Source organism: Drosophila serrata, unplaced genomic scaffold (assembly GCF_035046125.1).
Source record: "Drosophila serrata isolate PLE 108 unplaced genomic scaffold, ASM3504612v1 contig_240, whole genome shotgun sequence".
Classification (NCBI taxonomy): domain Eukaryota; kingdom Metazoa; phylum Arthropoda; class Insecta; order Diptera; family Drosophilidae; genus Drosophila; species Drosophila serrata.
Genome location: NW_028257138.1, coordinates 5116892 through 5141255, shown reverse-complemented (window position 1 = coordinate 5141255; position 24364 = coordinate 5116892). Strand labels below are relative to the sequence as shown.

Here is a 24364-nt window from a genome sequence, read left to right as displayed (position 1 = left end):
CTGCGAGTCCAAGTCGCAGCATCATTTGTTATCGTTGCGTATATTGCAACTGCTAGTTCCACGTCCAAATACTTGGAGTAAATTTCTGTGATAGGGTAAAAATTGCATGTTTGGCTTACAGGGAGAGAGCGCAATAACAACTTCCGTGACAGTTTTCCACTGGCTAAAGTTTTAATTTTCCAACTTGATGAACATCAGTGTTGGTATTTACGAGGTCTTTTCCGCTTAGTTCCTGATTTAAATTAATAGTGTGGGTAGTAGGGAAAAACCCCCTTTTTTTATTGCTTTATTATTTAACAGACTTTTTGTACCCCTTTAGCTGTTGCATGCCACGCCCCTTTAGTCGGTATGCATAACATGAAACTAATACTAGACACACCCGCAAACATAAACCTAGCAAAAACTTCACACAAAAAAAAAACAAACAGAACAAACAAACAAAAAACAGTAAAAGTTGCAACAAAAGTGGGAAAAACGGAAATAAATCTAACAAAACGGCTTTGGTAGAAGGCCTTGCCTCCCCCTAAAAATCCTCCCAGAAATTTATATCCTTCTCCATATGTGTGTGTGTGTTTCGGGGTTTTTGATTTCATGTTTTATGTTTTATTTTGTTTTTTCTTTGGCTTATTGTCACAAGCATGTATGTACATATGTTTGTATATTGTACATACATATAAAAGTCATGCCTCGTAAGGCTAATGTTTTCACAGTGGAAAAGATTTGTTACAGATTTCAGTTTCGTAGAAATAAAGAAAAATAAACCTCCCTAAAACACACACTCAGTGCAATGCCCTTACTCCAACTCACACTCAAGTGAGGTAGGTTTTTGTAGAAAATTTTTGGATTTTTCCCCGAATTAAGCACTTGAAATGCCCATTGGTAGGGATCACAAAATGTTTAAATATTTTTAAATCATAAATAAATCCTACATTCCTAAAACAATGTACCCGTTAGGGTAAAAATGAACTCCCAACAAATAAAGTTTGAGGGGGATTTTTTTAGACATATTTTAGGTGAATGGCACCCAAAGCTAATATTTTTTCGAGGCGGAATTTATGTGTAACGATTATTTCAGTTGAACGAATACAGACCGCACAGCGAAATCATTATTTACACATGTCCTGAAATTGGTTTTACTTTATTTTTTTGTGTTTTACTCCACCACTCGAAATATGTGAGAGTTCATTCATATCGTAATTGTGCCATTTTTCGTAGAATCTTCTCAATGGAAACATCAACTATGAAGAGGTTATTAAAGGCTTTTCCGTGAAATTTCAGAGTTTAATTCAGAATTTACGATATTTACGATATTTCGTTGAATCTTCTCAATAGAAACATAAACTACGAAGAGTTTATTAAAAGCTTTTCCATGCAATTTAATTCAGAGTTTTTAGTGTAAAGCAGAGCTTTACGATTTTTCGTAGAATCTTCTCAATGGAAACCTCAACTATGAAGAGTTTATTAAAGGCTTTTCCATGAAATTTTGAAATTTAATTCAGAGTTTATAGTGTAAAACAGATATTTACGATAAGCATATGTTTGATTACAAACCCTTTCTTTCGTTCGTTTCTCTAACAAAATTTCTGGCAAACGTAGTCATTTTTGAATTCAGTTAGGAACATGCAATTACACGAAAGGATACCGGTATGAGCACACATCCTGCTCATGCTCCTTATCTGCATCTCTGGCTGCTGGAAGAGGAGCAGCAGCAGCATCTGCAACATGTGCAACTCGCATTTATTCCTGGTCTCCCTCAGAAGCATGTTTTTGTACCATTTCGGCCTTCTCGTTAAGTCATTTAAATTAGATTGCATTTTTGGGCCAACGTGCTCGGCATATTCGATTATTTGAGCACTGTAGAAGGGAATTGCCAGCAGTTAACATTTAAAAATGTCAAAAATTAAGCTTGCAATACATTAAAATTGAAATACAAGTTAATGTGATATATATTCAGCAACTTTTAGTTACATTTTGTAATAAAAAACAGTCCCCACAATCTCTGGCAGACCAGATCTCGGGAAAAAAAGGAGGAAAAAATAAAAGTGTAAAGGCAGGACAATACGCCACAACTCTAGACACAAAGGACATGCAGTCATGATTTTTATGAGCTTGTATTTATGTGATTTCCTTATATCCCTGCGGTGGAGGCCCTGTGATGGCCATGGGTCCTGCCGCCAGGACACAACACACAGGCACACAACAATAGCGGCAAGTGGAATATATGAAATGAAATTGCTTCCCATATTGCTCACTCTTCTCCACAGATTGAGGTACGTACATATGCTCTGGTACATTTATGGTTATTAAATTGCAAAAAGGGCGTATTTCTCTGCTGGAATAATATCTAACTATTCGATTTTGCAGTTCCCTTAAGAGTCAAGAAAGTATCCAGTACTTAAATGTGAAATAACTGACAGCTTAATCCATCGATTCGCCTCATTAATTTAATAGTAGTAACAATGGCCTCCTGCATTTATGTAATTACCCGCATTCTCAATCATTTTCTTTAAATACAAGCCAGTGGCTATCAGAACAAAGCCTTCTTAAGTGGCTTCCACGAATTATTTAATGCCACTTAAAAAGACGAAACCCCTTTTTATTTCCTTTGCTTTATGACCAATTTTAAATGGCACAACAATGGTCCATCCGTCCTTCCGAGTATCCTTTGTGTTGTTACAAAATAATCGTAACTTTTATTAATTGACACGACAACTGCTTGTGCCAGATTTTTGAATTTTAAATAATTCCCTTTGATGGCACACCAACTTCCACGATGGCAGTTTAATTGTGCGGCCAGACTGCGGGGCAATAAAATAATTTTACGATCCTTTTCCTGGCCAGCAGCCCCGTCTCCCTCCTCATCCTCGTTTTATTTTTCGAGACGAGAAACAAGTGCAAAGTTTGAGTTGATTTTCCAGCAAGGAAAATCCCTTTAGAAGTGGCCTGCATTTTCTCTCCTTGCTGTCCTTATGGCCTGCATTTTGTGGCTGACTTTCATTCCAGCAAAAGGTGAGGAATTAAGGAGGTTGGGAGGTTTCCTTATGATGGAAGCCTCTCTTCGACTTTGCCCAACACACATCATGAAGTCACTGGCAAGTAATGTCAATACATATGGTTACATGGGACACAGAACACACCTGCCAGGTGGTACACAAATACAAGCAGAAGGACAACTACCATGAAAATTGTCTCCTTTTAAGGTTTACTGAACCGATTGAAAAGGAAAAGGGATCTAAACGTTAGGAATTTATTTTAAACCATTTAAGAAGAAACACATATAAAAATATATGAAACGGAAAGTAATTTAGTCTGACATTTGATTCGGTCTTTTATTGCTCTACGTATGTGGTCAATGTGGTCCTCGAACAAAGGATGACTCAAAACAAAAGATAGCTTGAATTTATTGTTCACAAAAATCATTTTTTTATTTATCAATGTTTACCTAATAACGTATTGAGTTTTCATTACTTAATTTCTATTTCTTCTATTGAAATAAAAGCGGTAAAAAAATGTTCTAAAATACTTCAATATAATCACTCATACGCAGTGTGGCCTTTACGAAGTATTATTTAGATACTTATAAAACTTATAGAATTTATTGTGAGTATAGTCAAAATATGAAATATTTCCTTAACATTTTTCTTACATCAAAAACTCTATAAATTTAAAAATAAAGCAGCAAAGAAAAGCTAGCTCCCATAGCTATAAATCTCACTTTTCCCTCCGTTTTATACACTTAACTCTGGAGCTAATATTACTGGTTAAATTTGTATACATTTTTTCAACACTTAATTGTTGTATCAGGATTCACTTTCTGCCCCATCCTCGTAAATTTCTGAGCATTATTGTCGTGTTTTGCTTGTACAGAATGGGAGCAGCAACACGACCAAGTAATGCTAGGCATAATCATAAAAATCCCCGGAGCGTTGACTGGCGACGCCTTAAAGCAGCAACCACAAACAGAGTGCCAGGACTCAGGACTCGGCAGGCCCCGCATCCTGGAGAGCAGGATGTGCTCCGGCTTGGTGTCTGCAGATTAATATGAAGGCCACGCGACGCCTAGCATCGTGTCTCTCCATGTCTCTCCAGCTGCCGCTCACTCTTGGTCATGATTTAATTAAAGTCTACATGTGCTAAGTAGATTTTATTCTTTGCTTGCTTATTTGGTTTATTTTGCCTATTTTCTGGCATCTCTTCTACGCTTTCCGCCTGCTGGCCATAATTGATTTAGGCATTTACTGCATTAAGCCGAACTGTTGAGTCCTTCCTCATATACCTGGTATTATTTCAAGAGTGGAAAAAGAGAACTTTGCTTTGATTTTAGGCAGCCTTATTTTCTACTAAGAATGCAAGGATTTAAATTATTTTCTAAAATTTAAAATATACTAGAAAAGGCATTTCCATAATGCAATTAAAGAGCAAGCCCTCACAATAATAATTATATAATATTTTGTATAATCAAACTACATATGTAGGACTTAATTATATTTCATTAATTAAAGGTATATTGCCAACTTACATAACGACTTAATTCCGAGTGGCTGCTGCTGCTGCTGCTCCTGCATTGCACAAGTTCTCGAAATGCTTATAATTACCACGATAATTGGCGTAAGGATGCAGGCCAAGCATTTGCCTGGCGTGGCCATGGTCCTTCAGTTATCGTTATTGTTTATTGACTTGGAGTTATTTACCTCAAGCAGGTAACTATAGAGCTCTATGTCGGATATTTTTGGCTCACATCACTTGAAATGATTTGACAAAAGGCAACAGCAGGAGGCTTCAGAGTCCATTCTGAAACGAGAGGATATCATTTAGGCCAATTAGTGAATATATTTCATATTAATTAAAAGATAATTGATGGCCTTTTCAAATTATTTTGTTAGTTTTGATTATAAATAGTAATTACTTTTGTGGTTGTAAGTGAGCAACTGCTCTGCAATTATTTTCTGTGATTAATTTTCGCAAAACCATCAGAAATATATTTTAATTACTGAGTTATGTGTTGTGTTATATTACCATGATGGGAGAGGTAATTAATTAAAATTAAAAATAATAAAAAGGTTTTCTTATTTAAGGTATTCTTTAATAAACAAACAATAAAGATATAAACATATAATAATTGAAATACAGAACCCGGAAACTTTGAAAAATCTTTGAAAAATATTTACGAAATATATTACCAATTAAAAAACTTATGTTTTATTATTTCTAGAACAAATATATATTCAACACAAATAAGTGAAACGTTATCTTATATTTGGCCTGCATCAAAATTAATACTGAACATAATTTAATTTCAACAAACAGCGCTATTAACCAAAGGACCTTGGTCCGTAACAAATGGCTCCACCATTCGCATCATTTATCCCGTATCAAATAGGCTGTCGCATTAATTTTTTGTTTCTCTGTTGTTTATGTTTGTTAAGCCCCTATATTTATATATATATATATAATATATATATTACGTGTTTTCGATGGCAAGTTGCTTATCGCGGCCATGTCATACGGCTGTCCATAGTCTTGTCCTTGGAAGCTTTATCCGAATGCTAACAACTGCGTTAATATTTACCACCCGCACGGAGCTTGTTTAAATAGTTTTTTATTATTGCACCAAAAAGGTGAGTGAGTGTGTATGGTGCAGCCTTGATCACTCGCAAAAATGCAAAAGACCAAAATCCAATTAAAATGTTAATTTTCACAGCGGCAAAAGTGAAATTTTGACCCAGGAAAATCGCTGTCAAAGAGAAGACTTTGTTGCTGTGATCTCTCAGGTAATCACAGCTTTTAAATGGTGTTTTTTTTTAATGTTGTAATGAGCTGAATCACAGCCTTTTCAATAAAATTAACATGCAAATGGTTGCTATTGTTGTTACCAATTTCATTGATTGCTAATTGCATTTTGTGGTCTTTACCCTTTCAAGTGGCAGGCGCTAATTTTGATACATCTTAGACGCTTACTCTACCATTTGCCTGTAATTAACTTTAGTCCTTCATGTGACGAGCCCAAACCACTTTCGTCTCGTATCGTCTGGCTTTTGTCTCCTTTTGTCTACTTTCAGGCATAAATACAAGTTAATTAAACAAACCAGCCAGGCTGGGACCTGGCCAGCACATTAATCACCTGGACACTGGCCAAAAAGCCACACAAAAACCACCTGGAGACCACTTGATCTCTCTTAAAGGAGCAGAATTCCCAGAAAAACCAGAAAGGAAAAACCCATCGAAGCGAATTCAATTAGAATGAACACGAAGGAGCAAGCATTTCGATTTCAATGTCCTTTTTTGAGATTGTCTAACTCGCAGGACATATGTCCTGCGCCTAGAAGATTAATGAGCGACACGCTCATCTACTTCCATTCTTTCAAGCGGCACTTTAATTAATCGCCAGGAAGGAGGAAGTCACGAAGGAGCAGACGAGGTCCTTGCCCGGCGTCTATTATAGCCTTTAAAGCTATCATTCTTATTTAAAGTTAGGAAAGAATAATAAAGAACTCGAAGGATCCAAAGAATAATTAAGAATCTTAAGTAGAAGCCTTTGAAAGCTTTGGCACTCTCAACTCTTTAACATTTTTTGCGTGCGGCTAAAGTTTTTAAGTTTTTAACTACTTCCGAACCAAGTTTCAATATTGAACAGGAAGCTATAAGCTGTAGATGCATTTAAAATATCAGATATAAGTTTCAAAAACATTACAAGAAACTGATGGAAGAGGAAATATTAGTTTAAATACCTTTATATTTAAATATTTATTATGAAAACAGAATATATATAGGTTTATGAAAACATGTACCTTTATAAATAAATTAAATTAAGTAAACGACTTCAAAATAGCCCAAAAAGATGACGCAAAGTCCCAAGTGCTCATAAACGAATATGTTGAGAGTTGCAAAAAATAAGCCAAAATAAATTCGCCAACCAACAGGTCTTCCTCAACTTTTATTCCTTTGAGAGAGAGAGGAAAATCCGCAATGGGACTGGGCATCATCATCGTCAGCATTAAATTGGTCAATCAATTGGATGTACTATACATATCAGTAAAAGTTGAGGAAAGTTTAAAACTACACTAATTATTGGCGGCTTGTGGAAACTTTATTTTCCGACCAATTTCTGCGAAAGTTTTTAAGGCCCCCTCCCTGGAATTAATTACACGCCCTCACTTTTCGTATTGGCCACAAGGACGAACTCATGAGAAGAAAATCAGGGCTCATTTCAAAGTCAATCCATAACACACGTGCTCATTAGGTCGTGGAAAAACTTGAAGCAACTTCAAAAGCAGATAAGGTGTAGAGCGAGAGTGAAAGAACTTTTAAGAAAAACTTCCACCTGAACAGGGAAAAACTTTGATTTGAGTCCGAGACAAAAAAGAACAAACAAAAATAATACAAATTTTGTGCAGAAAACTCTCCCCCCATTTGCCTCTGTTTATGCAACTGACACAGAAATTTGAGCAGAAAATATGTGTGATTTGTTTTCCTCTCGAAGTGAAAAAGTTTCCTTCGAGAAACTCGAGTAACAAATGCATTTTCGATTAGTCCTAAATCACGTCGCTCGGCTGTCTGGAATCATTTCCGATGGGGAGTCCATGCTGGACCTCTGATTTATCTGCGGTTTCCTGAGAATAACTGAAAAGGAATTTAAGATTTTAACTATAACTCACTTGTTCTTCGAAAATCCAATGATATGACTTTAGAGCCTTGGCTTTGCAAGAATATCCTTTCGCTGGCCGCCTAAAGCGGCCTCCTGTTGAAAAAAACCTCACTATCTTTTCCTTCTTAGCACTTTTTGCACTGAGATAAATTCAAGACACCGTTTTCTTTCCGTTTTTCAGTGTCAGCTTTGAGACGACAAAAAGCCGCAACGCGTTGCGTGGATCTTGAGACGACGCTGCTTTCCGCGATAAACCGCAACGCCAACCGTAACGAAATAGGCAACTACGATATCCTTCCGATGCGAGCGATAAGGAGTTGTCGAAACCACAGCCGCGCCAAAGGATAAACACGTGCGCCTCGACTTGAAATCCATTCGATACTGCGGCAACCGAGAGCCGGAGCTTTTCCGTATTGTTGTTTCCTTTTCGGGACGAAGTCAGCGTTCCGTCGAATTTACGAGTCCTAGCACGAGTCCTGCCAGCCACGACGAAGAGCGGTCGAGTCCTGCTTTGCGGCGAATTGGGGTGAATCCCGGTATTTTAAGGGGGGTTTTCCGAATGGAGAAACTTGAGAACTTCCTTTTAAAGAATTTAACTAATTACATTTAGTATATTTTATTTTATTAGGCATATTGAATAAACTATGAATAATTTTCGTTCAATATTAAATACAAAAAGCTATCTACAAATTTTAGATAATTTTAACCAAAAGATTTAACCAAATAGATTATGAAAATACACTTTTTGTAAATATTTTGAACTGTTTATAAATAAGGTAGGAAGACATTCAATGTTTTGTAATTTTAAATTATTTAAGTCTTTCAAATTCAAATTCAAATTGGAAAGCAGTTCTATCTACTTCAAGGGACATTTTAACAGCTTTATGTGTTTCCTTTTATATTATATCCCTGCTTTATGTGTTTCCCTCTATATTATTATCCCATTAAAAAACATAGAAAGCAGTTGAAAGATTAATGTCCTTTTAAGAATACAAAGAAAGCAGTTGAAAAAGGGATATTTAGAACTTGACGAGGAAATATGTTCTGCTTTGTTACTTACTGCTTCAAAAGACACAAATAGGAATTTTAAACTGCTTTACAACTCAATTTTAAGTAAAATTAAATAATTCCTATTTTAATGCTTAAAAATAAGATATAATTTGAAAAATGCAGAAATTGGACGATATGATGGGTATATCTCAAATTTGATCAAATTCTGTTCAAAACTGAAAAAAGTATTCATTTCTTCATTTATGTATCTTTTAATTTTATTTCGCAGCATCGAAATAAGTCAAACCATTATTTGTTAACTTATTATTTATTAACTCGAACCCATTTCAGACATTAAAAATTCCTTAGACTAAAATAAAACTCTCAATTATTCACTTTACTTCACGTTCTTTCAACTTTATATTTATTAATGCAAAATCGTGTATTCCTTTAAATATACAAATGAGATTTTAAAATCGAAAGGGTTTGGCGCGCATTATAAACAAAGATCCGACTATAACGCGCTATTTTTAAGCAAATAAACTAAGGAGTCTTGAGAAATGCACACACTTGGACACATTGGGAAAAAAGAAATATAGAGTAAAAGTAAATATCGTAAATATAGTTGTATAAAAAAACTTGTTGAATCTATTGTTTGCCTTCAAAATGCAATTGGAATTGTTAAGTTCTCAGTTAACACAATTTCAAGTAAACGCTTCGCGCATTGCCACACATAAACGCTCTTAAATAATTACAATTACGAACTCCTTTTGTTTACAACGGCTTGGGGAAAACAGAAATTTTAAAATATATTTTTCTCGTCCCGGAGAAAAGATATTTAAACACGCGTGTTTTGTACAACAGAAATTTTGTTTTCGGGTTTTCTTTCTTTTCTTTTTAACTAACATAATTCGATATAGAGGTTTGAATTTACTAGGTTTCTTCTGTTAGTGTACACTATTCTTCCGGCATCCACAAAGATTTGCTCGTATTGCTTTTTGTTTAATTAGAGACCTGATCTGCTGTTGTTTGTTATGAATGTGTGAGTGGCTTCTTGAGTTTCCTTCTTTACTTTTTAACTAATTGCGAAAAATTAGGGGCTTTTTCTTCACTATTTACTATGACGCGATTGTTGTTCTTGCAGCAGCTGCGGATGATGGTCGCTGCCTACAGAGAGAGAGGGTTAAGCGTGCCGGACGCTTAGAATCATTTGAGCTTGGCGTATGCGTCGACCTTTTTGTGAAACTGGTTGTAGTACTCCAGGGCGGCGTTACGCGTCTGGTTCAGTGCCTGGTTGATGTTCTCGGGCGAGAAGCGACCACTGAAAAAGAAATAAGACAAGGGTAAGTTATGCCGCTTGCGCTGGGCAGTCAGGGGCAACTTACACAAGCACCTTCTCCTTAATAAGCACGGCAGACTTATCGTAGCTGCTGACAGCAAAGTCGCAAACGCCCGCGGCAAAGGCCTCAATCTTACCCGAAAAATTGGGCACGTATTGGTCAATCTGCAAAGTAGAAAACAAGCAACTTATTAGATATACGGAGATTCAAAATAATACAGAGATTAATCCAAAAAACTGGTTTGTTTGCAATGATCTCATCATCATAATCATCTTCCATCGACACTTACGAACTTAGCCACCACAGGCCACTTGGCACTGAAGTATCCCTTGCCATTCTGGTAGATATTGCAGACGGCATTTCTCGCCAACTTCCACAGATCGCCAGTGGTCTTGATCGCTGGCTCGGCATACGGTGGCACATTCACCTCCGCCCACTTGTAGCCACGGGCACCAGCGCCCATGACCGTGTACCAGGTCTTCTGGACATGCGGCAGGACACCGGCATTCTTCAGCACCTTGCCGGTGGCCGATTTCTCGAACACACCCTTGCCGTTGGTCTCCGTGTCGTAGTACAGAGCTCCTGCGATCAGGGCAATGACAAGGATGCTGCCCAGAGTCCACTTGCAGCATCCGCATTTCTTTTTCTGTGCCGCGGCATTCTGTTTGTTCTTCTTCTGCTGCGCACTGCTCTTCTCCTGAACGGCCTGTTTTGGGCGGAACAAGAAATGTAGAGTTTAGTTAAATGCGTAATTGGAACATTGAATTGCCCAAGATAACATGAGACAACCCGTTTGTGTTTACCTTCTTGGCAGTGGGCGCCGGCTTGCCGCCCTGTTTGTTAGTTTTCGGTTTAACCTGAGCCATTTTCTATTTTAATTTCACTTAATTTCGATATAGCAACGAGTATTACTAGATTTCCTCAGCTGTTTGTTGAGAAATGTTTAATTAGTTATTGAGTTTTATCACTGCACTTCGATTTGCTAAAAAGAATGAGTGAGTGAGGGCTTTGGCTTTTGGTGAGCTTTCAAACCAAGCTTTTTGTTGCGGTTAATGGGAGAGATGATTGCGGGCGAAAACAACGAATGCTTTTTGAGGGGATAAGAGCGCGATGACCTAAGATGGGAGGAGAGAGCACACATCGCGACGGGGAATAATTAAGAAATACATTTACAGTCGAGCTCCTATAGCTTGACAGATTTCTGGCTAATTTGTAGACTAAGTGGGTTTTTTATATATATATTTCATAGATATTTTTAGGAACCTTAAACCGTCGATGTATAAACTTGGGTTACCTTATTATAAAATCATTATTTTTAAGGGTTTAGTTATTTATTTTTTGGCATTTGACTTTACAAAACAACAGTTCTCATTGTCACAGATATCATAGTTATTGTTTATCGTTTTTATCTTTGTAGTCGATCGACTGATTTAAGTTTAAATTATCGTTTGTATTCCTCGTATGTATTAATCTTCTAAATTCACCTTTTCAAGGTATATTTTTATGCGATTTTTTATCTTTATAACTAGACATTTATAGGCAACACGCTTAGAATCGGATAAAATATGAAATTGATTTTTTATAGCAGCAAATTGGGTACTATGAGTGTACTGTAACGTTTATTAAAATTGTTTCAGTAATTTGAAGCGTTTAACCAAATAAAAACACGAATTTTTAAGGTTTTATCATCATTCTACTTGATACAAACATCTGATAGTTTTTAGATACATCTTTAATACTACATACTTCTTTAATTAAAATACTTCGACTGTTTTGAAAATATCCGCTAGACAACTGAAAAGTTGAACGAACTATGTTTGATGGCTTAGAACTGTTTTGGCCTCTGGATTTTGATTTTCTTTTGTGTTTCAGGTGAATAAAAGAAAGGTAATCAAAAAGAAAAAGCCGCTTGCGAAGGCCAGAGAACGAAAGAGCAGAGAAAATCAGGGTCACAGTGGACATGCCACGTGTTGAAGCTGCCAACGAATTCGGCGTGCGTTCTTTCGCTCAGCGTTCTTTCTTCGCGGCGCAATCGTGGCGCTGCGAGGAGAGTGCCAGCAAATGTGCGAAACTGCACCACCGTGCGTGCAATAAGAGTAAGAGTAGGGAGAGTGCGGTGCGCACAATCGGCAGAAGGGCAGACAGTAAGAGGGAGAGAAAGGTGAGGCGTGAGCGAGCGCGAACTTTAGGGGAGCGGGAGGCGGGCGGAAGGACGGCCAATCGCAGCTGGAACACATCAGTAAATAAGAAGTGACGCGCCGCCAGATCATCGAATTTGGGCGTGCTTATCAGCGACGGTGGTAGCGGCGGCGGGGAGTCGTATGTTAACTGATAAATGCTATATTTATGATGCCCGATGCTTAATCTCTCTTTTCGAAAGCAACACGTCCGCTCGGAGAAAAGAAATTTTTAGCGGCAAAGGCTGGACCCGCATGGCAACGCTTTGGGAAAAATGCAGCTAGTTGCCACCAATACACAGGCGTCCCGCGCACATACACACGCACGAACGGACAACCGTTAAAGATGACACGCACACCTACACGGCTTAAACGCACTTTGCACTTTGCAACAACACGATAATTAAGGTGCGGACCATTAATTTATGCGCACTTGCACAATGGGGAAAAAGGCCAGCAGAGTCTAATGGCGAAGGGAGAAATTTCGTCGGCGAACGCCGGCAAGCAGTTCTCTCTCTTTCTGGCAGCGACGTCGCGTTGGCAGCAGCGTCCCCTCGAAAGTTACGATTCATCAAAAGCTTAATTTCCTGCTGTTTTCACCTGACGGGGGTTTCAATTAGCTAGCTGCACCTCTGTTAGCCCACTTCATTCTTTTTAACACTGATTTGCATTACATTTATCACTTGGAAATGTAAATTTTACAAATTTGTACCTTCGTTTTCCTTTTCACGGAAGCAGTGTGACCAGACTGACTAATTAGAAAAATGGTGGTCGGAAGGTAAAAGATGCAGTCGGCAATGTGGCCAGATTTGGGCTAAAAGCGCGGAAAAGCATTCCCGTTTTCAATTTCGTAAACAAAAATATCATGAAACGCAGTTTCATTAACAAAATGGCTCAGGTGTTTACCTAACAATAAAATTTAATGCCTATTTGAAATATACTCACCAACAAAACTTCTTTTAAACTATCTAAGTTACTGTCTTTTCGTTTACTGGCCTCCAGCTCTCCGTTGAGAGCGTCAATTTCCTGCAAAAAAGTGTGATATGCTGGCGATTCAGCCAACTCCTTGGTAGAAGTAGCCCAGTTGTCGTCTGGAAAAGCGTTAAAAGTTAAGTTTGGAACAGTTTTGCCTAAAAATTCACCAACATACATACCTATAGCTTTCAGTAGCAATAAACTGGGCAATGTTTGCTTTTTATAGTTCATGCGCCACACTTTTAAGCAATCATCACTTCCGCTGCTCAGTAGACAGCTAATACAGCCTTCGATCTCATTGTTTTGCTTGGAACTAGCGCTGATATCCCGAAATAAGGTCAAGAAGATGTTGGCATGCTTCACCGGACTCTTGATATAGTTTCCCTGAAAAAATACAACTTTCTTGAGACGCGGCCAGTCTTTAATCTTATCTCATGACTTACCAACAGCAGCCTTGCACTTCTCTTCAGACTTTGCTGTAGATCCTTGGGCAGATTCACGTACTGTGCGTTGAGAGCATTGTACGTGGCAAAGAACTCCTGCTGGTTGAGAAGCAGCGGATCTGCAGACTTTCTCGAAGCTTCCGCATTGAGCACCCGCTCCATGTACTCCACAACGAACTTGGTGTACTGCTTCAGCTCCAGGTTGGGCAGCATTAGATTCTGCCAGACCCGGACACCCTCGTTCAACGACTTAAAGCCGCCCTGTCCGATGGCCCACAGGATGCTCAGGCAGATATTGCTCCGGTTCTGGTAGGAGTTCCTCAGCAGTGCCGTCTTAGCCAGATTCCTGGAGCAGATGGTCGGCCAGTTCTGTCCAATCAGTTGCAGGATCAGCTTATACCCGGCCACCGTCTGGTTGTTATTCAGATCCGTGGCCATGCTATCCAGCAGGGAGTAGAAGAAGTACTCCAAGTTCTGCTCGCCCACGCTGCCCAGGAACTGGATAACCACATTTTTGAGGTCGCCGCTGGCCAGATTGCTGGGATACTGAGCCGAGCGGCCAGAGAAGATGGGATCGCAGTCGTAAGACAAGGCGCCATTAAAGTACAGAGCAATCTACAAATAGAATTCAGCTTAAAAATCGGGATTAATGTGGATAACCTGCCAAAGAACTTACATGACTTAGCCAGCGCAGCTCGGAGCCGGGACAACTAAGCTTCACCTGCTCCACTTGGGCAGCAAAGTCATCCGGCGTTATTTGCTTCAGTGCCTGTTCCAGAGTTTTTGGCTTTGCAGCCGACGTCGACGTGGCCTTTTTCGCAGCTGTAGCTGAAGCATTTTTCGCGGAATTCTTCTTTGCCGGCGACTTATTATTTTTCGATGAGGATGAGGCACTTGAGTTGGATTTAGCTGGCGAATGAGACTTATTGTTGTTGTTACTGCTGCTGCTGGTGGCAAACGAGTTGCGATACCGGTGAGTAGTGGGCACTGGGGAAAGTGGAGGCAGGTTGGATTAGTTATAATCCGCTCAGCAATTGCATGCAGCGCACAAACACAATCAACTCTTACATAGCTCCTCCAATTTCGGCAGTTGGGCTGCAATCCGCTTCTGTTCCGTGTGGGCAATAACCTTCTTGTCCAGATTCTTCTGTTTCCGCGACTTGGTGACCACCTCCCATTGTTCCGACATATTTAGAGCAGGCTGGGTTGCTAGTTTGAGCTAAATTAAACTAAATTAAATTAGCGTGAATGCAGGCGCCGGCAGAATGAAAAAAGCAACAAGCGTATTTATCGGTGTGTAAGAGTGGCCAAGCTTTTTGAAAAATATAGATTCACAACAAAATCCACAATCCAGGGCTGCGAATAAGCTGTACTGCTTGACAGGCTTTACTTTTATTTTCGATGTTTACATATTTCAATATTTTAAGTAAGAAAACTAGACCAATAAAATTACCTTCAATCCCATGTTTATTTCCGAAAATGTAGAATAACGTTGCAAAATATCTAAGTTGTATTTCCCGCCGGAATGAAGCCACCGAAAGCGTTTTGGTTTTATCAATAGAAATAAGTTTGGTCACACTGGCGCCAACCAAAACAAAAATTTGTAAATTTTATAAATATTTATAAAATACAAGAATATGGCTGCCTCACGTTCTCGCCGCAACAATGCCGGCAACAAAATAGCCTCTTTATTGGACGAAGAGGAAGACGACTTCTATAAAACATCCTACGGAGGATTTCAGGACGAGGAAGAGGACAAGGAATACGAGTGAGTGTTTTCACAATGTAAGCATTTTAATTGTTATAACCATGTAAAAAAACTTGCCCCAGACAAAAGGATGAGGAGGAAGATGTGGTGGACTCGGACTTCAGTATCGACGAGCAGGATGAGCCGATTTCCGATCAAGAGGAGGCGGCAGACAAGAAAAGAAAACGCGGCGGCGTAAATACCAAGGCCTACAAGGTGCGACGCCTAGATGGATGTTCCGAGAATTTAATTAATTACCACTGTTTCCGCAGGAAACTAAACCGACGGCCAAGAAGGAGACCAAAGCCGTACCAGCTTTGCACAAAAAACGCGGAGGTGGCGGCGTTTCCAAGCGGCGGGTGCGTCCTCGGTTCACGGTCATCGATTCCGGCCGGAAATCTATTCGCACCTCGACGGCCATTAAGACACAGGCCACGAAAATCCGCCTCAAGGAGCTGGACGATGCGCGTAAGCGAAAGAAGAAGAAGGTTCGCGTAGAGGACTATATGCCCACACAGGAGGAGTTACTGGAGGAGGCCAAAATAACAGAAGAGGAGAATATCAAATCTCTGGGTAGGTATCCAAATCCAAGCCAAGCCACCTGATAGCCATTAACTACATCCACCTGCAGAGAAATTCCAAAAAATGGAGCTGGAAAAGAAGAAAACGCGTCCGACCAAGCGCACCTTCACAGGACCAACAATACGCTATCATTCGCTGACCATGCCTGCCATGCGAAAGCCTACGCGCGGTAGCCTTCAGCCCAGCGATGCAAAAGATCTTGCCGGCAAGTGCGAGCGCACCTTCGTGACGGTGGAGAACGATTTCAATGACAAGGTGTTCCAGAATATCTTCCGTCCCAAGCCGCCGCCAAAACCTAGCAATGGGATCTGTCCGATTACCCGCCTGCCGGCCCGCTACTTTGATCCTGTCACCCAGCAGCCGTACTACAGCATCCAGGCCTTCAAGATATTGCGCGAAGCCTACTACATGCAGCTAGAGCAGCAGGGTACCGACAGTGGAAACAGCAGTGACCAGCCTGAGCTGGTCAAGTGGCTGGAATGGCGCAAGCTCGTCAAGGAGAATCGCGTCAAGGTGGCAGCAGCAACTGTCAGCAAAAATGGAGATAACTGACAACTGGTAACTCTTTCTATTAGTGATTACAATTAAATATATAGAATAAACCAATTTTACAATAGTTCAAATTATTATCAGGGAAGACTTATATATATATAATTGTTTAAATTAAAAAATTTCGTCTTAATCAACTCAATGTCAAGGATTACAGACTCCCAGATAAACTTAACGGGGCGAAGTAAATCTGGAATTTCCCAAGTCTAATCTATGACAATATTATTTATAATCTAGCCGCAGACTGTTTTCATTTTGGGACTGCGTGAGCATAAGTATATTAAATAAATATTGTAGAAAACTGATAGGAGTACTCAGGTATAAGCAGCATCCGGATTATTGACTTTGCCAGAAGATAATAATGGTTTTTACCTTGTGAAAGTTTAGATTTTTGTCTGTTAAACATATTCAACTTTATCTTAAAAGTTTCTTTAAAAAGTATTTGAAAATCGTAAACTATAATCATTGAATTTATATATATTTTTCGTTTCCGGTAAATGTTCTTGATGATAAGCTTCATGACCCCTAATCAAGTAATTCCAAAGCATCGGAAATGCGGTTGTTTTGACTTGAAATATATATTCAACTATTTAGTTGGTTAATTGCATAATCTATCCACTTAGAAAAATTTTTTAAAGTAATTAAAAAATTTAATTTACCCAAAAACATCATATTTTTCCGAAGACCGACATTAAACTTGCTTTTAATTTAGAAAATTCAGTAAATCTTTAAAGTATTAAGAACTTTCAGGGAATCAAAGTAGTAAACCTGACCTGACCAATCCCTGCTTTCTTTATTTATTGTCTTATCAACAAAAACACCCCACGCGCTTACTATTTAATTTGTCTTGATGGACGTTAAGGTACATATTTTCATTCTCAACAATTTAGTCGGGCCCGTGAGCTCAAATTAAACGAACGTTTTGCGTCACAATGAAGCACTTGGCTGCGTTGAGTATCCTTTTGGTACTGGGAACCGTTCTGGCAGACAGTGACAGCGATAGCGACAGTAGCAACAGTGGAGAACATAAAAATAACAAGCACACTTTCACGGAGCACAAGTACAATTATCCAGCCTATCCCACACCCTATGGCTTTGGCTATCCATATGCATACAATGCATACCCTTATAATCAGCTGATGCCACAGTATCCAAACCAGCCACCGCCGTATGCCTATCCTCCGTATCCTTACAATCCGTACATGCAGGCGCCGCCGCCGCCTCCCCAGCAGATGCCACCGATGTATCCATCTCCATATCCACCGCAGCAGCAGCAGCAAGTCGCTGGACAGAATCCCAGCTGGAACCCCAACTCATCTCCAAATCAGCAGCTGCCACAACAACCTTCGCCCGGACCTGGTCTCCCCACTCCTTACCCTCAACAAGGAGGCTCCAGTGTGATCAATCACTCCCTTAAAGTCAACAAGGAATACAACGAGGATGGACACCACTCATCGCCCTAAACAACTAACTCTTTTTGATGTCTTAAAAAAATACAAGTAATTTTATTTACTTTTGGAAGTACGTTTAGAAATCTCTTGTTTTGTGTTTAAAATCCCTCTGAATTAGGATTTATTTTTAAATCACAAACAGTTTACTTTCTTGTTTCCCCCGAAAGCAATAAATTTTTGTGCTTTCAGGATTTTTAGGGAAAGCATATCACAAGTACTTATTCTTTGGAGGCACTTTGTTGCGACTGCAGCTGCCGCGGTTGCTCCACCACCGTACCGTGATGGTACAAGTGGACATGGTAGGCATAGCTGTTCATGCACTTTTGGATACTCAGGACAAAGGGCTCGAACGGATGCCAAATGAAGGCACATAGCTCACGCGGCGCCAGCGCTCCGATTTCCCTGCGCGCTTTGGCGAAGATCCGGAATTTCACAGTCTTTGTTGCTTGATCTTTGAAGACGATGGGCTCCGAAGAGCAGGGATTAGGTCGTTCCAGAGGCGACATGTACCGATCGTCGTAGCCGAAATCACTGTACTTCAGATATGGCGATGGCGACAGGCACTGAGAACTGACGGGAATGCCTGGATTGAAGCGCAATGCCGCATGCCGGACAAAGGGGACCGTGGCATTGGCATCCAAAAAGTTCTGCTTGAGGAAGTAGTGCAGAGGCAAGGATGGTGCATCGCCGGTTTGCAGCGATCGGACATTGCTCATCTCATCGTAGAACAGCAGTATGATTTGAAGCAGATCGACGGACGAATCCGGATAGACAGCCACCACCTCCTCGGCCGATATGATGTAGAAAACGTATAAACGACGCGGTGTCGGTGAAGGTAGGGACATAACCTCGCTCTCCTTGGGCCGCTCCTCATACCGCAACAGGAGTAGATCCCTGTTTATCAATTGCATCCTCTCCATGATCATGTGCTCGATCTAGAAGTGGAAATGGTGTTTAATTATTATAAACGTATGTATATTATTTATTTACTTACAAACTCAAAGTTTTTGTAGAACTCCTGCCGCTTTATCCTCACATAGTCACAGTCCTGGTCGATTTGGCGATACAGAAAGCTCAGTACACGTTGTTTTATATGAGTTATAGGCAAAACCGTAGTCGCGTCTAAATCCTCAATGTCCGAGGATGCTCTTTCGATAAAGTCCCGTGGGCGCGGCCCAATAGTTTCCTGTTCGTAGAGCTTACCATTCGACATCTCGTAGACGTAAATGCACTGGTGCAGTCGCGACATGATCGCCACCTTAGAACCGATCACCGAAATTCCGTGATTGTGGGAAACGACAATAGAATCCTGCGGTAGGAAAAGTCTATCGCTGACAACCCCTTTTTCCAGGTCCACCACGAAGAACACATACGAAAAGGCGTCCAGTTTGTCAAAGAGATCCGGATAGCGGACATAATTTTCGATGGGCAGTGCACTTTTAAGCACGGACATGGCTGCCAGCAGCACATATTTGCCATTCTCAAGGAAAACGCTGAATTCCCGATGCAGGTAATAGCGACCGTTGAGGCCGTGGCACAGCCGAAGGCTCTTCGCCTCCTTAGTAGCGAACAGGCGCTCGAAGATCGTGCTGCTTAGAACATTGTTCTCCTCGCTCTTGTAGCACTCCTTGGTGCCCACGTTTGCCTCGCGGATCAGCTCGCCGACTGCCGCCGAACTGAAGCCCCTGTAGGGGTAGATGTGTAGACTCCGCTGGTCGTGGGAGAAGGCCAGCAGCTGGCTGCCGTCCGGCGTGAACTTGCGCAGGTAGACAGGAGGAATGGCCACAGAGTCAATGGTCAAGCAGGGAGTGATTGATTTGTAGAAGCGGCGCTCATATGCCAAGCGGGGCATCCTGCTCATCTGACTGCCGGCGCAGGTGAATCCGGATTCGCGGTTCTGCAACAAATGCACAATGTTCTGTGATTGCAGGCGCTGGTTGTAGGCCATGGTAGCCAGCGTTTATGTGAATAGAACACTTCTTAAAACTAGATGGACTGTATTAAACAGTTTTGTCAAGATCACAAAAAATAGAGCTGATGTTTTTAACACCAACGATGAAATAGATTTATCTATGGAGCTGGTCACACTTAAATCGATCACAATTTGTTGACTTTTTATCAAAGAAAATTTCCTTGGGCGTACCAAAAGGGGGTCTACTTTCTGCCCACACGCAGATTAATAATAATTATTGTACTTAATGGGATTTTGCAGCTTCGAATATTTACCCCAACTGTTTCCAAGATTATCTTGATTTATTTCCCAATCATTTTGCATTTCGGGAATCGAAAATTGCCTAGGCTTGACTTTTAAGATGATTACAACTCGGTAATGTCTTGCCTTGATTTTCCAATTGGAAATGTTATACACTTATAGTTCCTTGGATCTTAACCTAAATCACCTTAGATTTAATAATCATTATTAGTTTTATATAATGTTTTGGGATATTAGTCCAATATATCAATAAAAGGGTATGTTTATTTTCCCCACACACTTGAACAGTACTTGTAAACCTCTTAAGCGATATAAAGGGCAGATTATCTTGAATACCTTTCAAATTTAAAAGTAAACACTGCGGTTTTCGAATATTTTCGTACTTTTATGTTACCACTTTATGATTTCACTTTATTTAGCGTCGAAATGTGTTTCCAGACGTACATACACAAATACACATCTGAAATAAGATTACTCTCCATTCCAAAACTGGCTAATCGAAGCTTAAATTAAACGTTGTATCCCACGATGTGGCGCTTGCCAATGCACTCGCCGATGTAGAACCAGAAAATAACCTCGGCGGTCACCAGGGTGTTAAGCCAGGCCTCGCGAACGGTGAGGTTCTTGTAGGCACCGGTCCGGGCGCCCTTGACAATGTTGCCCAGGCCCTGGCGGATCGCCGGAATATCGGCTGGCGTCGGGGGCGTCAGCTCCACCTTGGCGTACTTCAGGAACACATCCAGTTGCGGCCTTGCCTGAGTGAGGAGCCCTGCGGAATAAGATCATTACATAATTCTGCGATTAGTATATTCAGTGGCGGAGCGTGTAATCCCTTGCCTACTGCTGGCGGAACTTACTGTTTACAAGTCCTGATCCTTTGGTAGCCAAACTCGCCATTTTTTCGATTGGGTTTCTGTAGTAGGCGTTGAAATTATACAAGACGAAAATTGGCAAAATGCGTGAAAAACTTACCTATAGTGTGACCGTGTCGATAACGATAAGAGAATACATCAAAATCATATGTCCGTCAAATTAGCGTCGATGAGTTAGCGTCGAAATGGAACGGTGGGAAAATGGAACATGGAGGAGATAATTTTAAATTTATTTCGTAGTTAAGGCACTAATTCGAATAAAAAAAGTTTATAAATGCTAAAAAATGAATTTACTATTGTTTTTTACTGGGTTTGAAAGTATTCGACATTTGGATATATTAAAAAACATCATGTGAAAAATCGTGTTTTCACGGATTTCTTAATATCTCGGCTAACGGGATCATAATTCTGAACATTTTTATCCATGTTTCGTCAAAATCTTTTCAGTTGTTAATAAGAAATCCCAATTTTTCATTTATTTCCATTCATGTGCCAGCGAAGAATAAAAATGTATATCCCGCAGCCCTGCCTGCCTAAAAAAGAAAAAACTTGATTTAAACTTGATGGTTAACCTTATACAAAAGGAAGGATTGTCCCATAGACGGCATCGCAGTTCTGGACATTTTGAGCTATGTTTCATCAAAATCCGTTCAGTCGTTAATGAGAATCCCGACTTCTTCATTTATTGCAGTTGGGTACCAGGGGTGCATAGTCATGCCTCCTCAGTACATAAATTAATAATTCAAATGTTAATTTCTCCGAAACTACTGAACGGATTTCGATGAAACACCTACCAAATTGCTTAGAATAACGATATCATTTATTGGGCAGACTATTAAATGTTATTTCGAAAATTTGCTTCTCAAATCTAGTGCTTCAATGCCCTTGCTTTGTAATATGATTTCATGTCAAAAATTTGCAACGCAGTGAATAAATTATTTCCGACCCTATAAAGTATATATATTCTTGATCAGCATCAACAGCCGAGTCTATTTAGCCATGTCCATCTGTCTGTCTGTCCAATTATAAGCAAACTACACCCTCATATTTAAAGCTATCTAAATAAAAATTTGCAATTAGTCTTCTATGTATATACTCTCAGTAGTATATAATGGATTAAAATGTTCAGAACTGTGATGCCCTTTATTGCTTTTGCATACATATGTATGTACATATGTCCAACCATTAAGTTTAAATCACATTTTTTTATTTAATATTCTTCGTCGAACATACACACATATGTATGTACATTTATGGCAATAAATGAAAAAGTCGGGATTTCTCATTAACGACTGAACGGATTTTGATGAAACATAGATCAAAATGTTTAGAATTGCGATCCCGTTAATGGTACAATCTCCATTTTACATAAGTTTTATAATAAAGTTTAACTCAAATTGATTTAATTTTAGGCAGGCAGTGCTGCCAGATAAATTATAGGAACATTTATGGAAATAAATGAAAAAGTGATGTTTTCTCTGGAACGACTGAACGGATTTTGATGAAACATCTACCAAAATGCTTGGAAAGTCAATTCTATTCATGTGGTATGCATATTTTATACAATTGTTTAAATGATCAATAGGAATTTTTTCTAGCGGGCTATTCATCGATAGGGTGTGGGAGGCGCCCTATCGATATGAAGCCAGTGTTTATTAAAGAGGTCGGAAAAGCGAAACACTTGAATTTCTCAAAATCTGAAGGTAAGATCGAATTAAGATTTAATTCGAAATTACTGTTCCCCCCATGTTCCATTTCAGCGTTAACTAATCGACGCTAATATAACGGACATAAAGTCAGATACTAATAATCGAAAAATGGATGAGAACTCTGCTGAATTAAAACATAGTAAAATACCAGAAAATACTAAGCCGTTAAAATTCGTTAATTTTGAGAAAATTACATCTACAATCGAATGTTTTATTATAATGAATTCTTTTCTTATACAGATGCAAAGTGGGTTTTAATGAACTGCTTTCTATTGTTGTCTTCTCCGGATTTTGGTGCGTTGCTCATGGCATTGAAGAAAGTCGATTTATAAGGTGAAACATGCAGTTCCGAATCTAAAGTAAAAAATAATTATATTTACTGCTATTCTTATCAGAATTTGCCTTACCTATGCTGGGATCTGCCCACTCCATTGCCATGTTGTGCAAAATAGACAATGCTGTGATAGTTTGCTTGGCCGATCCATAAGATCCCATTATTTCAGTGCCCAGGATGCCAAAGCGACTCATCAGCAGGCTAAGACATTTCCTGGCCGATGCATACGTGGTGGAGTGGGCGTGGTTGTAGAGTTCCTCGGATTGATTTCTCGGAAAACGCACTGGCGTGTAGAGTGAGGAAGAACAACGAACTATTTCGCTGCCCAGCAGAATTCGGCCTCGGAACTCGTTCTGCTCGAAGCGATCCTTGATTTTTGACAAGGCAAACATCTCAGCGTCTGAGGGCATTGAGTGCTCGTCAATCAGGCGAATATCCAGGTCCCTTATCTTATGGGCGGCATCGCATACAATTTGCAAATGCAGCTCTTCTTTCGATTGACCTGGATACGTCAGTAAGCCATCAGGATCTTCTTCGTTGAGATCAGAGCCAGAGTTTTCCGGTTGAAACCTCACCGTGGTCTGCAATAATGCTCCTATTACCTGTGGCATATTCCCAATGGCCTGAAATGAACACATTATTCTCTCTTTTTCCGAAAGTGTCGCCGGCATTCTTATATATCGAGACGCTTTTGACGCTAACACTGAAGCAACACGACGAGTGATTTTCGCCAACGTTCGTAAACTAACGCCATGCGCCATTGCCGTCAATTTAGGATGCTACAGTGGGAAAATAAAAACAAGCTTATCAGCGTACAATTTCAAAACATGTAACTTTTCCCGCCCTTGTTATACACACATTCCCATACTCCTTACCTCGGTTCCACCCCACAGCCGGATGGCTGATAGAATTTGCAAGTCTATGGGAACTTGCTCCCTTTTTAATGGTCCATAATATTCAATTTCGAGGTCGTCCCGCACTATTTCTATAATTCGCCGAAGATTTTCCTTTTTGTACCTATACTTTTTGCGGAACTGGTTTTCGTTGAGATCATTCAGTGGATTAAAACGGACAAGCTTTCTCTTCAGGACAAGCTTTCTCTGACCGCTGTCTTTGGGATCCAGAAATCCCTGAAAGTCTTTGAAATATTCAAAGTCTTTTAGGCAGCGTTCAAACGTTTGTATATCTTTCATTTTCACTTTTGTTTATATTGCTGTTAGAGATGGTGAAACATCGATGTCATCAATGTCATCGATGTTTAGTTGCGAACTATCGATGTTTTTCCCAAGCTTTTTTTGCCGCCATCTTTAAATTCTAACGTTTTATGGGATATTTTAA

At 39.8% G+C, this 24364-nt stretch overlaps 6 protein-coding genes and 1 long non-coding RNA gene across 10 annotated transcripts; 2 read left to right on the top strand and 5 right to left on the bottom strand.

Moving 5' to 3' along the window:
- Window positions 1–3313: 3313 nt before the first annotated feature.
- LOC147643996 (uncharacterized) lies at window positions 3314–8197 on the bottom strand. Its single transcript, XR_015271197.1, has 2 exons — window positions 7656–8197; window positions 3314–4791 (listed from the first exon to the last, which is right to left on the bottom strand). It is a non-coding gene; the product is annotated as an uncharacterized LOC147643996 (long non-coding RNA).
- An 829-nt stretch (window positions 8198–9026) lies between these two features.
- On the bottom strand, window positions 9027–15050 carry Tmem214 (Transmembrane protein 214). Of its 4 annotated transcripts, XM_020951694.2 has the most exons (8): window positions 14639–15050; window positions 14247–14557; window positions 13571–14185; window positions 13307–13511; window positions 13098–13243; window positions 10265–10681; window positions 10021–10139; window positions 9027–9956 (listed from the first exon to the last, which is right to left on the bottom strand). In XM_020951694.2, the coding sequence occupies exons 1-8, from the start codon at window positions 14757–14759 to the stop codon at window positions 9842–9844; spliced, it is 2049 nt and encodes a 682-aa protein (XP_020807353.2). In that variant the 5' UTR covers window positions 14760–15050; the 3' UTR covers window positions 9027–9841. The 4 variants fall into 4 exon arrangements, with proteins under 4 accessions (XP_020807353.2, XP_020807354.1, XP_086686893.1 ...); XM_020951695.2 differs by lacking the exons at window positions 13098–13243; window positions 13307–13511; window positions 13571–14185; window positions 14247–14557; window positions 14639–15050 and adding exons at window positions 10779–10900; window positions 12865–12952; XM_086830767.1 differs by lacking the exons at window positions 13098–13243; window positions 13307–13511; window positions 13571–14185; window positions 14247–14557; window positions 14639–15050 and adding exons at window positions 10779–10900; window positions 12827–12925.
- Window positions 15051–15061: 11 nt separating this feature from the next.
- YL-1 (Vacuolar protein sorting-associated protein YL-1) lies at window positions 15062–17982 on the top strand. Its single transcript, XM_020951696.2, has 4 exons — window positions 15062–15338; window positions 15401–15533; window positions 15590–15890; window positions 15949–17982. Exons 1-4 carry the CDS (start codon window positions 15208–15210, stop codon window positions 16449–16451), a joined length of 1068 nt encoding a protein of 355 aa, XP_020807355.1. The 5' UTR covers window positions 15062–15207; the 3' UTR covers window positions 16452–17982.
- LOC110183460 (uncharacterized) lies at window positions 17381–17982 on the top strand. The gene has a single exon (XM_020951740.2). It carries the CDS (start codon window positions 17381–17383, stop codon window positions 17909–17911), a length of 531 nt encoding a protein of 176 aa, XP_020807399.2. The 3' UTR covers window positions 17912–17982.
- On the bottom strand, window positions 17923–19994 carry abo (de-etiolated protein 1 abo). The gene is made up of 2 exons (XM_020951739.2): window positions 18894–19994; window positions 17923–18834 (listed from the first exon to the last, which is right to left on the bottom strand). Exons 1-2 carry the CDS (start codon window positions 19845–19847, stop codon window positions 18118–18120), a joined length of 1671 nt encoding a protein of 556 aa, XP_020807398.2. The 5' UTR covers window positions 19848–19994; the 3' UTR covers window positions 17923–18117.
- Window positions 19995–20475: 481 nt separating this feature from the next.
- Window positions 20476–21120, bottom strand: ATPsynG (ATP synthase, subunit G). The gene is made up of 3 exons (XM_020951741.2): window positions 21084–21120; window positions 20969–21024; window positions 20476–20880 (listed from the first exon to the last, which is right to left on the bottom strand). Exons 2-3 carry the CDS (start codon window positions 21006–21008, stop codon window positions 20621–20623), a joined length of 300 nt encoding a protein of 99 aa, XP_020807400.1. The 5' UTR covers window positions 21009–21024; window positions 21084–21120; the 3' UTR covers window positions 20476–20620.
- Window positions 21121–22871: 1751 nt separating this feature from the next.
- On the bottom strand, window positions 22872–24337 carry LOC110183465 (putative nuclease HARBI1). Its single transcript, XM_020951746.2, has 3 exons — window positions 23902–24337; window positions 23100–23805; window positions 22872–23046 (listed from the first exon to the last, which is right to left on the bottom strand). The coding sequence occupies exons 1-3, from the start codon at window positions 24217–24219 to the stop codon at window positions 22925–22927; spliced, it is 1146 nt and encodes a 381-aa protein (XP_020807405.2). The 5' UTR covers window positions 24220–24337; the 3' UTR covers window positions 22872–22924.
- Window positions 24338–24364: the final 27 nt, after the last annotated feature.

Bases quoted from the DNA above. Each gene is read 5' to 3' on its own strand.
- Tmem214 (XM_020951694.2), bottom strand. From the start codon at position 14,759: ATGTCGGAACAATGGGAGGTGGTCACCAAGTCGCGGAAACAGAAGAAT. The intron at 10,682-13,097 runs GTGAGTATATTT...CGCCCAAAACAG, and splicing joins GTTTAAAAGAAGTTTTGTTG to GCCGTTCAGGAGAAGAGCAG. The intron at 9,957-10,020 runs GTAAGTTGCCCC...TTTCTTTTTCAG, and splicing joins ATTAAGGAGAAGGTGCTTGT to TGGTCGCTTCTCGCCCGAGA.
- YL-1 (XM_020951696.2), top strand. From the start codon at position 15,208: ATGGCTGCCTCACGTTCTCGCCGCAACAATGCCGGCAACAAAATAGCC. The intron at 15,339-15,400 runs GTGAGTGTTTTC...AACTTGCCCCAG, and splicing joins GAAGAGGACAAGGAATACGA to ACAAAAGGATGAGGAGGAAG. The intron at 15,534-15,589 runs GTGCGACGCCTA...CTGTTTCCGCAG, and splicing joins TAAATACCAAGGCCTACAAG to GAAACTAAACCGACGGCCAA.
- LOC110183460 (XM_020951740.2), top strand. From the start codon at position 17,381: ATGAAGCACTTGGCTGCGTTGAGTATCCTTTTGGTACTGGGAACCGTT.
- abo (XM_020951739.2), bottom strand. From the start codon at position 19,847: ATGGCCTACAACCAGCGCCTGCAATCACAGAACATTGTGCATTTGTTG. The intron at 18,835-18,893 runs GTAAGTAAATAA...TTCCACTTCTAG, and splicing joins TCTACAAAAACTTTGAGTTT to ATCGAGCACATGATCATGGA.
- ATPsynG (XM_020951741.2), bottom strand. From the start codon at position 21,008: ATGGCGAGTTTGGCTACCAAAGGATCAGGACTTGTAAACA. The intron at 20,881-20,968 runs GTAAGTTCCGCC...CTTATTCCGCAG, and splicing joins AGGATCAGGACTTGTAAACA to GGCTCCTCACTCAGGCAAGG.
- LOC110183465 (XM_020951746.2), bottom strand. From the start codon at position 24,219: ATGAAAGATATACAAACGTTTGAACGCTGCCTAAAAGACTTTGAATAT. The intron at 23,806-23,901 runs GTAAGGAGTATG...TTCCCACTGTAG, and splicing joins GGCTGTGGGGTGGAACCGAG to CATCCTAAATTGACGGCAAT. The intron at 23,047-23,099 runs GTAAGGCAAATT...TTTTTACTTTAG, and splicing joins GTGGGCAGATCCCAGCATAG to ATTCGGAACTGCATGTTTCA.